Genomic DNA, 13,264 nt, shown 5'->3' with positions numbered 1-13,264 from the left:
GATGACATTAGACAAGTCATGTCCCTGCCCTGAGCCTCCATTTCTTCTATGGAGAATGAAAGCCCCATTCTAGGTGATCTCTGAGGTCTCATTAAGCCCAAACAGCCTGCGTGTCTGATCCTGTGTGTAAATTCAGACAAGTTGCAAAGACTTCCCTGACTGCTCGGTGGACGCTATCGATTGGCCGTGTAGATTCAGTGAAATCCACTCTGGCAAAGAGTTGTTCAGTGGCACTCCCGGGAGGCTTTCCCAGGCTTCCGCAGGCTCTAGGCAACTCGAAGACAAGAGGATTGTGGACTTGTACAAAAGCTACTCCAGGATTTAACAACAGTGGGGATTTTGTCGTCTTAGGCTGAGAGTTGTAGGAAATTGATGAATGAACCACAGCTCATGATGTCTGAGCAAATAAACAATAACTCAGGAAGTACACTGAGGCATGGAAAGTAAAATGCTCTAATTTTTGCCACACTGGTGTTTGAGCTTCCCAGAGGGGCGTTTTAAGTGTCTCTCACGGGATGTGTGCCCCTCCGGGACACTAGGAAATAGCTGATGGTCAGAACACACTAGACTTAATCTGATGGGCTGGGGGTCAGCCCAGCTTTGCCATTTGCTAACTTGATTCACTCGGGGCAAATGCATCATTTCACCTTTCTGAGGTTCCTCTTCAGTACTAATTTTAGGGATAACTGATGGAGCCCTTTTTCATGTGCCAGGCACTCTCCTTAAGTTTTTTATGTGCTTATGCCATTTCATTTTCATGACACCCCCAGGAACTGGTACTGTTGGTACCCCATTTTACAAAGGAGGAAGGTCAGGCTCGCTGAGGGAGAACAGGATAACATCAGTGGAAATGTGCTGGCAAAATCAAGATCTCCAAGTTAATAACCTAGAGGCCTTAGATCAGTGGTTCTCAACCTTCCTAATGCCGCGACCCTTTAATACAGTTCCTCATGTTGTGGTGACCCCCAACCATAAAATTATTTTCGTTGCTACTTCATAACTGTAATTTTGCTACTGTTATGAATCGTAATGTTAATATCTGTGTTTTCCGATGATCTTAGGTGACCCTGCTAGCGGTTCTCAACCTGTGGGTCGCGACAGGTTGAGAACCGCTGCTGTAGAGCCTAAGACCATCAGAAAACACAGATATTAACATTACGATTCATAACAGTAGCAAAATTACAGTTATGAAGTAGCAACGAAAATAATTTTATGGTTGGGGGTCACCACAACATGAGGAACTGTATTAAAGGGTCGCGGCATTAGAAAGGTTGAGAACCACTGCCTGAGAGGATGGGGTTCCCCAGCATAAACGTTTCCACAGCTCCAGGTGTGAGAACATTCCTCCTGCTGTTGAGTTGAACTCTTGGAGGTCGCAAGAAAAGGTATTCCCAGTGATACCTGGTGACAGGAGGTTATTGTAGGGATTCATGGGTATGAGGGCAGTGGTGTCCCCAGCTAGACAGTCGTGGATCCTGGTACTTCCAAACCTGTGGTGTAGAGCAGGTCCCAGAGAGAATTCCCCTCGCCCCCAGATTGTGGCCAGCAGTCCCTTGTTCACATCCCTCTGTGCTCCCTCAGCTCCATTGTTCTGACCCTTGTCACTCGATCTGTGTCACAGCCCAGTGCCAAACCCCTGATAATAATAGTCATGAGAAGTAGTAGTATGGGTCACTAGCTATGAATTAATCACTATGCCAAGCACTCTACAAGTCTTATTTCACTTAATCCTACAAGTCCATGAGGCCATATGTCACTATTCTGTAGCAACTTGGCCAAAGTCACACGGTTAGCAAATAGGCAAGCTGATACCTGATCTCAGAACTCTGGGACTCTGAAGTCCCTGCCCCTCACCTCTCTGTACTACTGCCGTTAAATCTCAAACAGGCTACCACCGCCTTCCTGACAGTGTGGTCTACACCAAGGACCCAGCGCTGAGGCTGCTCACAGGAGGTTCCGTCTGTGTTAGCAGAGGAGGCTGTGCAATGCTCGTTTCCTTGCATGGAAATCTCTGGTTAGTTAGAACAGGCAAGGGTCTCCTTGCAGCGCTAAAGCCTTGGACAAATCATTTCCCCAGAGAGTTGTGTTTATGGCAGAGTTGCATTTTTGTTTATTCTGAGCTGTCTTGTTAAGGAAGGATTGATATGCCGGCATTGATGTGGGACAGCCATCAGGCGGTGTTTTCTGCGTCTGACGGCAGTGTGATAGTTTGCTTCCAGTGAAGTTGGACTCCCCGTATCTGGAAGCTGTCAGAAGTGGGAGCATGAAAAGGTCATGGCAGATGGCTGCGGATCGGTGAGTAGGGGGAAGCCTGGTAAAGGAGGCAAATGGCCTCGCTTGCTTCCGAGGGCAGGGCTGACCCTGGCCACTTGGGCCAGGCCCGGGCTCTGTTCCTTACCTGCCGTGGCTGGTAGGGCAGAGCCTCCGGGCACCGCTGTGAGGGAGGCACAGATTGGGCGTAACGGAGCTCTTCCCAGCAGCTCAGTCTTGGGTCCTGAGACCTGCCAGATGGAATAACCTTCAGTTGCCATCACTTGTCATGATTATCCGTGACAGAATTCAACCATGCTGAATTCTGAACTGGAACCCCAAAAAGCCAACTTTTAAAAAGGTTTGGATTTATTTGGGTGAGATTTTATTTTGGAAAAATACAGAAAAGGAGAGGCTGGAGCCAGAGTTGACCACCGTCGCCAATCTGCAGCATATCCTTCTCATCTCTTGTCTCCAAATGTTTTTCTGTACTTTCCACATGACGTAAGAATTCCTCCAAGCCAGGCTTTCCTCACACAGCATTTTTCTGGGTTATGTCCTATTGCGTCATGGTTGGATTAACTAATCCTCTGTTGTTGGCCTTTTAAGTCGGAGAAATACAGACTTAACAAAAGCCAGCGTCCCTTGTTTTCTTGGACGTATGCTTGTGATTTGAATTACTTAAAACTAGTGCATAGCAGCACTGTGAGGAGTGCCCCTGCCGTTCTTTCAGGGGCTTTACTACAACTTCCGTCAGGAAAATCCAAACCAAGTTCAGCGGTCCGAAAAAACCGGAGTACTGCTAGGGCTTCAGGCTCCCATTCCCATGTATGAGCAGAAATAGGTGTGCACTTACTGTCACATTTGAATATTTATTCGTTCCTTGGTGAAAATGGAGAGAGAAGACTAAAACTGGGTGGGCAGAGTTTCTCATTATGTCCTCTTGACTCAACTGAATGAGTCTGTGCAGAGCAATGCAAAGAACCATATTTAGGAACCAAAAACCTGTGGGCGTGAAAATGGTTTTTCCACTTAGAAGCTCTCCAGCCTTAGACAAGCACCTTCCCCTCCCCTGGGGCGTGCTGTGCGGACATCCAGCACCGTTCTTGTAGAATGGTGTAGTGGCTGAGAGAACACCCTCTGGAACGATTGCCTGGCTTTCTCGCTTTTCAGCTGTGTAATCTTGGACAAGTTACTTAACCTCCCTGTTTCAGTTTCCTCCTCCATACAATAGGGACAAGTGTAGTAACCAACTTTATAAGGTTGTGAGACTTGAATCAAGGTACACAAAGGGTTTCTAGCCATGCTGGCACATGGTTGGTGCCACTTAATGTTCACCCCGCTTTGCCCCTGGCCTGGACTGGCACCAGCCTCCTAACTGGTCTCCTCTCCACCAGGCTGCCTCCTCCGTCCAACCAAAAAGTAGACAGCCATCAGACTCCCAGGTCAGGGACAGAAGAGGTCTCTGCTGCCAGGCTGGATTCTACAGGCTCCCTCTTCAGCAGTGGGGGCTGGGTGTGCTCAGGAGCCTGGGCTCCTGCCGGGGACTGCCTCGGGCCCCCCTGGGCCAGAATTAGAGAGCTGCCACTCCTCCAGCCAGAGCAAGCAGGGTCCCGTGGGGCCGCGTGCCCTGGCCAAAGACGCTGAGACTCACACATACCTCAAGGAGCAGGAGATTATTTAATTGTACAAAAGGATTTTCCCATCAGGAAAGATTCCCCTACAGGTTCCTTTAAATAGTGACTCCTCTAGGCAGGTGAGGGTTTTACAGATCATTAACTACTTGACTGAGAGTCTGCAGGGCAGAGAAACTTAAAACTCAAGTGTTGGGGGCCCCTGCCAATTACAGATCAATCCAAAATGAAGATAAAGTATCTCTGGAACTGGAAGTCAGTGGGAAATGTGATTTGATTCAGAAAAAAATCTGATTTACGCGCACCTTTTTTGGAACACGCCAATTGTTTTAAGTGGTGTTCCATCTGCCTGCCCATCTTGAACCTAATGCATTCATCTCCCACGTCTTCATCCTCAAACCCCAGACTTGGGGTTCTCCTCTCTGAACAGTGACTGCACAATAACCCCAGGAAAGGGCGTCATTGGGAAAGTGTTCTTGTGGCTGCACAGAGCTTAGGCAATTGATGTAGAGAGATAGCCAGTAATGGATGAACTATACTGTAACAATTTACAGATAAAAATAATAGAAGTTAAAGTGTACTTTACATGATAAAAGAAAGATGAAAGAGGACTAGAGTCTGTTACATCTGAGATGGTTACAAAAGTCCTGCTTTGTGAAGTAGGCTCTGTTGAAAAGATTGATGCAATGGGGAGTGACCTTGGCTTGGAGCAGGAGCTGGTGATGTATGTATGAGCATCCCTCTGCTAAATGGACCCAGATTTGTAGCACTAATATACATGGGAGCCCAGAACCAAACTCAGTACGGCAATAAATCAACAGCCACTTTGGGTGTCATTTCTGGTTTATATTCCACTGTTGTTCTATCACTTTAATTCATGTCACTATCATCTTTTCATCTGGAACAGTTTTATATAATTTTCCAGTGGAGTTACCTGACAAATCCTATCAAATTAACAAGGTACATTAACAATATTGACTGACTACGACTTCAGGAGTTGCAGGGCCGTAGAACAAAATTTTAAAACCCTGTCTCTCTGGTGATAATTTTTTTTTTTTTCCGTTCTCTCTCTGAGAAAGAAATGTGGGCAGGGTGTGTTCCACAGAAGAGAGATGCACATTTATTTTGCTCTGCTCATTTTGACTTTTATAAATGTCAGAATAAGCAGAAGAAGGAGAGGGGACCAAAAGAAAAAAAGAGAGAGAGAGAGAGAGAGAGAAACACTTGCTACCAACAACCAGGGCTCAAGTACTTTTCTTCTTTCAGGGAACTATAGAAATGTCCAGACCTTTAACAATTAATGACCGAATTGGAGGGAGGAGTGTAGCTGGGTGGTTGTCATCTATTTTAAGTGAAATGTAATAAAATAGGTCTCCTGATACATTCTTGCCCTCCTGAAATCATCTAGACCCGAGCATCCAGAGTCCATTGGACTTACGACATTATGCCTAATTGAAATATGGTGTCCCTGAAATATGTCTAATGACAAATTCCAGCATTCGATTAATAAAAAAAAATACCAATTGTTTGTCTTTTCCAAAGACCACAGGATAATGGCCAGGGACAAGCAAGCGTATTGCATTGTCTCCGAAGACAGCTGACGAGACTCCCTGTAGTCTCCTGCCTTTGTCTGACTGTACGTGGGATTTCTTTATTCATAAGATAAAATAGAACCGAATGGAGTCTGTGGCAGACCTAATCATTAGGATTTTGTTTGTATATGTTTTCTTTCTTTTTTCTTTTTTAATTTGCTTTGAGACTGTGGTCATTGTGGGGGTTTGTGGGGGTTTTTGTTGTTGTTATTGTTTTAATTGAACTGTTTTTTATCTGCTTTTTCTTTTGGCTAGCTAAGTTTTTTCACATTATATTGAAACATTTCTAAGGGTGATCCAGAGAATGAAATATATTAACTCTGGTTGTCTTTTCTATTACAGTATGCACATTTGATTGTTTTATTCCTAATATCTTTACTTCATTTTGCTCTTTTCACTTTAACCCTGACCTTTAAACTGTGGCCTGAAAATTAATTACTTTCAAGACTCCATCTGGGGCCCACTCTGGCAGGCATGTTGAAGGTTTTTGTCCCACTTCATGAACAGAAATCCTCAGTTTTCAGCGGAAGAGGAAAGAGAGAGCATCTGGCCTCGGCTGTGTGTATCAGGCTGAACCTCTACGGCTGGTGACCAGGGGACAGAGCCGTGCACTTCCATGGGCACCCAGGACACCCTCCGTCCTGGGCGCCACCTGTGTCCTCCTGACACCTTGGCTCCCCGGCCCTGTGCAGTGTGGCCCGTCTGTGTCAATTCTGAGGGGAAACCTGAAGTGCCAGGATGTAACATTCTGGATGCCTGTCATAAAGTCTTTGTGGCATAAAGCCCACACCCTGCTGACTCCCCCTCAGTGGAGCGGTGACCCCCACAGCCTGAAGCCAGGCTCCAGCACTTACACTTGGACGGCTTTATGTGAAGAACCTTTGATCCTCCTGCGACTTCCTTTACGTCTAGCGTGGATAATGTCAGAGAAGGGAAGAGAGAGATTTTCCCCCTTTTTAGTTTGTGAGATTTTTCCAGATTAGAAACTCTTCATATTGGTAGCTTGGCTATTTAGGCTAATATTACATATAGGTGATAGTACAGATTTTCTCCAACCCAGATATTATTCTAAAATAACAACAAAAAGACCACGGCGGGGGGGCGGGGGAGACCACAGATGCCCCGTTGGGTGGCTCATTTGGTTGGCGGGTGTGATCCCACATACAGGAGGCAACCAGTTGATGTAGCTCGCACATAGGAAACATCCATGTTCTCTCTCTCTCTCTCTCAAATCAAATATATATACATATATATTTCTTTATATCCTCGGGTGAAGATTACAAAAAAAAAAAAACAACACAGACCACTGATCATAATTGGTTTTTAAATGAGCCTTATAGTTTATGTAATTGTAATATATAGATGATGTAGGGTTAACACAATGTAAGTAATTATATGTGTTATAGCTACGAAGGCATATTTCTTAATACTTCTTTATATAATTTTTGGTTGTCCACCCCCTCACCTCACCCACTCAAGAAACCAAACTGTGCAGCTTCTGTGTGCCATTTGGAGTCTCCTTAGGTCTGTCTCCAGCCCATGGCCTTCCCCAGAGCTCTGAGAAAGAGCTTGTGTACCTCCAATGTGTGATTTACAAAGCAGGTCAAATGATTAAACTGAAATCACTTACACCTTCCACTTCTTGTGGCTTCTTTTTTTGTCCTCCCCTCGGCCTTACAGGTATCTCTGGAGACAAAGTAGAGATAGACCCTGTTACGAATCAGAAAGCCAGCACTAAGTTTTGGATTAAGCAGAAACCCATCTCAATCGATTCTGACCTGCTCTGTGCCTGTGACCTTGCTGAAGAAAAAAGCCCCAGTGAGTAGTCCCTTTTATTTATGTCTCCTTTCTCTCTCCCCCTCTTCCCTGTGTGCTGGGTGCCAGGAGAATATATTACCACCATGTCCTTTTTTCCTTGGGTCTGTTTAATTCATTACCAGAAATTTCTTTTAATCAAATGGGATTGTATTATGGTGCCCAGAGCCTGACATGGTCCCCCTCCTGCTCCGTCTTGATGGCAGCAGAGAACCTCACAGCTCCTGACCCCGGTAGCCTCGCCTGGGCGCCGTGGGAGGAGGGGCCCTTCCTGCTGAAAATGTGCAGTCACCAGAGCCCTCATTTCACTTGGTGCTTTCTGCCTCTTCCCGTTCGGGGGACTTGGCCAGTTAGTCCTGGACCTGCCTTCCTTCCTTGCCAGATGGAGGGAAGCTGGGGATTTCCTCTGTCAGCTGAAGACTAGATTTAGATATCCATCATGCTGAAGTGTCAACACCCTCCAGATTATTGGCAGTTGTACGACCTACCAGCTCGTAATTAAACTCCTGCCTGGTCCTGCAGAAGAGATCGCTGCGGGTTGGCCATCCTCTGCTTAAACTATGAAAGTAGATACAGTCTGGTTGTATATTTTGGCATATTATATTTTTGCAGTTAAGTGATTGAGTGCAGCAGTTAGATTAATCATTTTTAGGACTTCGGTGGCATCGAGGGGCAGAAAGGACACAGATCACACTGAAATTCCTCCGTGGAAGAAAAAATTTTAAAATATAGCAGGATTTGTTAGTTGCCTGGAGAAGGCTGTGAGACAGTGGTTCTCAAAGTCTGGTCCATATCAGCATTGCCTATGGAATTTACAAAATGCAATTACTGGCCTAGCTGGTTTTTCTCAGTGGTTAGAGCAGTGGTTCTCAACCTTTCTAATGCCACGACCCTTTAATACAGTTCCTCATGTTGTGGTGACCCCCAACCATAAAATTATTTTCGTTGCTACTTCATAACTGTAATTTTGCTACTGTTATGAATCGTCATGTAAATATATGTGTTTTCTGATGGTCTTAGGCCCCACAGCAGCGGCTCTCAAAAAACACAGATATTTACATTACCGCTGCTGTAGAGCCTAAGACCATCGGAAAACACAGATATTTACATATTTGTGGTCGGCAAACCGCGGCTCGCGAGCCACATGCGGCTCTTTGGCTTGGCGTTAGAACCACTTCTTCAAAATAGACTCGCCCAGGCCGAAAACCGACTTCTGCGCATGGGCCACGAAGTTTCAATCGCACTGTACGTGCGCGCCCGCACGTGGTATTTTGTGGAAGAGCCACTCTCAAGGGGCCCAAGAGCCGCATGTGGCTCGCGACCCACGGTTTGCCGACCACCGGTATAGGGGGAAAGGAGGAAGGCCAAGCCCACCCCACCCTCCTTCCCACCACTCCTGTCCGCCCAGTGAGGCCTTGACTGCGATGGCTGCCAGAGGGGCTGGTGAGAATATCGCCTGCTGCTCTGGGGCCCTTGCCCCAGGCTGCCCGGTTCCCTCTGCTTTAAATAAACATCTTCCTAATCCCTCTCACTCCAGCTTGTCGGCCAATAAATAGGTCATTGTTCTAGCATCTTTTCTGGTCTGGGAAGCTCTTTATATGTCCTTCGATTCTAAATGATAGCTTTGCTGGGTAGAGTAATCTTGGTTGTAGGTCCTTGCTTTTCATCGCTTTGAATATTTCTTGCCCAGTCCCTTCTGGACTGCAAAGTTTCTATTGAGAAAACAGCTGATAGTCTTAATGGGAGCTCTCTTGTAGATAACTAAGTGCTTTTCTTTAAAAAAATAAATAAATTTTTCTTCTTAATCCTCACCTGAGGACATGTTGAGAGAGAGGGAGAGAGAAACATCATTGAGAGAGAGAAATGTTAATCAGTTGCCTTCTGTTCAAACCTGCAACCCAGGTATGTGCCCTGACGGGGAATCGAACCAGCAAGCTTTCGGTACATGGAGAATGCTTGACCAACTGAGTCACTCTGTCCAGGCCCAACTGCTTTTCTTGCTGCTTTTTAGATTCTCTCTTTCGCCCTAGCTAGTTTGGCCAGTGGATAGAGTGTCGGCTTGTGGACTGAAAGGTCCCGGGTTTGATTCTGGTCAAGGGCACATGCCCTGGTTGCAGGCTCTATCCCCAGTAGGGGGTGTGCAGGTGGCAGCCAATCAATGATTCTCCCTCATCATTGATGTTTCTAGCTCTCTCTTCTTCTCCTTTCCTCTCTGAAATCAATAAAAAATATATAGATTTTAAAAAAAGATTCTCTCTTTGTCTTTAGTGTTTTGCATTTTAATTATGTGTCTTGGTGTGGGCTTCTTTGGGTTCATACTATTTGGGACTCTGCATTTCCTGGACTTGTATGTCATCTTCCTTTATGGTTAGGGAAATTTTCTGTCATTTTTTCAAATGGGTTTTCAATTTCTTGCTCTCTTTTTTCTTTCTGGCACTCCCATGATGCAGATGTCGGTATGCTTGAAGTTGTCCCAGAGGCTCCTTACATTATCTTCATTTTGGGGATTTTTTTTTTTTCTTTTTGCTCTTCCGATTGGTTCTTTATAGTTCAGATCACTGAAAAAAAAATTCTTGAAAGTTACAGGCTTATAGAATAAATTTCAGACTCCTGAGCATAGCTTTTACAGACGTTGACACTCCAGGCTCATAGCCCATAACTTCCCATCCTGAAATATTTTGCTTTTGCGGTTCCACACTGCCTGGAATATACCTCCAACCTGGCCCTCTAACTCACGGACACTTCCATTGCCCGTGCCCAGCCCACTCAATTCTTCAAGATCCAGCTCAAATGCCAGGCTCTCCCTCTGCCAGGAGTTGTGCGCACTGCTGGTAAAGCACCTCCCGCACTGTGCTGTTCTTATTTGGGGTCTGCCCCTCTCTCCCACCCCTCTCTCCCACCCCTCCCCACCACCCCTCTCCATGCTGAACTGATTGGCCCAGGACCTGGTTTCTGTATCCTCAAGCCCTAGCACAGGGCCTGCAGAGGTGTCCTCAGGGAATGTTTGCTGTCTTGAAATGGGACTGAATGAGGCCAGAATTTAGAAACCCCAAGTTATTCAACATAATTTATGTTTAAAGTGCCCAAACAAAGATGTATTAAGTGAATCGGCTTGATGCTGTTTTTTTTTATGATTTCCAGTATCTTCATCAAATTAATTCAGTGAGTTAATCTATAAAAAGTTCATCTTCAAGACCATCATCAGACCACAGAATTAATCTAGTGACTGCTGCTGCTTTTTTTAAAGGATTAATGGTAACCCTTTTTATCTTTTGTGTCTGTTGAACCTTAGAAAAAAGTTATTTTAACAGCACTAAAGAAATGAAAGTCACTATATTTCATAAGTTTAGCCTGTGATTTTTATCAGCATAGTGATGTATGTTTGTAGCTGAGTTTACATCAAAAATTATTCTTAGGGCCTTCTTGAATGAATTATGGCAAAGAGAGAGAGTCTAGAAGTAGATAAGGTTTTTGATTTCTGCAATATATTTCCTTTTTCATGTTTTTATCTCCTGTAACACAAGTGTCTTGCTGAAGACCAGAACGTGTGACCAACTAAAATAATTTCGTTGTGAACACAGAGCGAACGTGTTATTAAACAGCCTTCTTCACAAAAAGGGAGGATAATGAAGTTGTTCCTGGTCTTACTTGAGACATGTTTGTCAGGATTTTGAACAAAAAAAAAGAAATGATTTTTAAAAACCTTCGAATATGGCCAGTTTGCAGTGTTTATTGAGAAAGCTGCTGTCAAGCCATTAATTTGGTCGTCATGAACACAACTCAAGTTTAATGGATGCCATATCCAAAAAGTATGTGAACAGCTGACTTGGCAGAGGGACTGAGCATTAGCGCGCCTGCAGTGAAACGCGTAATTACATCCATTGTGGGCCAGAGGGACCAGGCTCCATAAAGAGCAGCTCTGTGGCTGTTTCCCCACCTGACTTGTCCCTCTCGGGCCATGCTCTCGGAGGGAAGGGTTGGTGCTCTGTCCCTGGAACTGAATGACTAAATAGAGACACGCCTTTTTTAAAAATTGGACATTGTAAATAAGGACTCTTAAAAGACTTAGTTGAGAAAATCTGGGTCTCAAAAGTGCAGAAATGAAGAATAATTTCTGCCTTCCCAGATTTTTTTTAAAAAAAAATAGCATATGCTGCCATTATTATTTAAATCGGTGATTTCTCAGTCTGGGTTTGCCACTCCTAAGGATATCCTTTGCTGTTTTGAAGGCTGTCACAAACCTCTAAGAGATGGATTAATTTTAACTGAACAGAGATGTGTATGGGAGATAGGAAAGGAGAATGTTTCCATATCAGAAGCTGCCATGGTTAAAGATCTTAGAGAAATAATTCTCCATCGTCACACAGGCCTCGCCTAGGCTTTGAATACAGCAGGCTCTCTCTTTAAGTGCTCGCCTCGAATTCCAACACTGAAACAAAAGCAAGGAACCTCCCTTCCTGTGAACTAGCACCCATCTGAAACTCTCCGCTGTGTTCACATTAACTGCCAGGCTCAGCCAGGCCAGGTCTGCTTTTCTCATAAGAAGGTTGTGCAGGTTCAGAGTCTTTAAAGGAAGCAGCCTGTCATTAAGAAATCGGATTTACTAGTAAACCTTAATAAAGTAGCTGTCGTCTTTATAGCTGAAAAAGAGCTCTGTATCTCAATTAAATATAGATAATATAAAATCTTAAGGAAGCAGCATAATAGAGGTAACCTGATTACATTCTCTTGCAATAGTATAATTTAAAGGAAATCTGATTCTCTTGATGCTGGTTATGTTGGTGGGGGATTATTGGTTCGGGGTTTGTTTGTTTATTGGTTTGTTTTTGTCCAAAATACTGTTTGGCTACAGGGTAGGAACTCTGGGATTGAGTTAACACAGCTGTGGGAGACTGGTAAGCCCCCCTCGTGAATAGAATCTGCGGAATATTTGCAATGAGATTCAGTTAAGGTTGTGAGTTAAATTAGCTGGGCTTATTGGTGACCTCCTGCTTAAATGAATCTTTCTTTTCATAAGTACTTGACAAGATCTGTAAAGTAGTGTATTTAATTTACTAATTAAATTAAAGCTCCTGAATAATGATTTGTCCACATTGATTTAGCTTAAATAGAAAAGATCACCATTGTTGTGATCTTCAGGAACCTTAATAGCCAAACCAGTTCGACACAAAGGCCTCTTGTGTGTTATAGGTCAGAATTACATAGGTAAGCCGGGCTGTAATTGAATTGCCTGCACTGCACCCTGCAGTTGCAGATTTCCTGTGCCTTCCTGTCCCATTGTTGCACTGGGGCTTAAGAGAATGTTAACGCGGTAATAGGCACAGGGCCTTCCCCATTATACGTCTCGCTATCGAGCGGTTCTGCATGACTAGTTAAAGAAGATGGCAAGAAGATTAATGAAAGCAAGGCTAATACAGAAGGGGGTACTTTCGCAAGACTTCTATCGAGGAGATATTAGAGCTGAACCAGAGCTTGGCTTTTTCTTTATCCTGTGACCTTTGAACCTGCCTTACTGTTGAGAGCTGCCAGGGAAGTCGACATTTTGATTGATGTTGGTACACGAGTCAGTCTTTCCCATTGAATTCCACATCTGCACGAAAATAGCTTTTCCAGCAGAATTCATACTGGCTAGAAGTGATAGCCAAATTGATGGCTGAAAAGCTTTTATGTAGTTTTCATTTAAGCCTAAAGATATTTGATCTTTTAATTTGGTATCCAGTTTTCATAGACTATATGCATTCACTTACATATCCTTAAAGGGTTCATCAACTCATAGTGGAAAAAAAAACAGTATTAAGAGTGTTCAAAGGTTTGCAGAGTTCCAAGGAGGCTTTATGGGGAGTAAAAGCAGTCATCAAACAAACCTTTCACCGCCGTCCTTAAAAAAAACAAAAATCAGTCTGAGGGGCCAGGCAAACTGACTTGAAGGTTTTTGTAAATTAAGCTAAGTGTCTGTTTTTAGAAAACTATACA

At 44.3% G+C, this 13,264-nt stretch overlaps 1 protein-coding gene across 7 annotated transcripts in view; it reads left to right on the top strand.

Annotated features, from left to right (window-relative positions):
• Nucleotides 1-13,264, top strand: part of MAPKAP1 (MAPK associated protein 1) — a 197,901-nt gene that overhangs the window by 165,035 nt on the left and 19,602 nt on the right. For 5 of the 7 annotated variants that reach the window (XM_080669694.1, XM_080669695.1, XM_080669696.1 and 2 more), the window contains one exon: nt 7,157-7,294. The exons of the other annotated variants lie outside the window; for them this stretch is intronic. In XM_080669694.1, the coding sequence (XP_080525820.1) occupies nt 7,157-7,294 (138 nt within the window). The remainder of the gene's footprint in view (nt 1-7,156; nt 7,295-13,264) is intronic. 7 annotated transcript variants of the gene reach the window in all.

This window comes from Plecotus auritus, assembly GCF_963455305.1.
Source record: "Plecotus auritus genome assembly, chromosome: 5".
NCBI lineage: Eukaryota > Metazoa > Chordata > Mammalia > Chiroptera > Vespertilionidae > Plecotus > Plecotus auritus.
The sequence above is the reverse complement of the archived record's forward strand: the minus strand, read 5'-3'. Positions and strand labels throughout refer to the sequence as shown.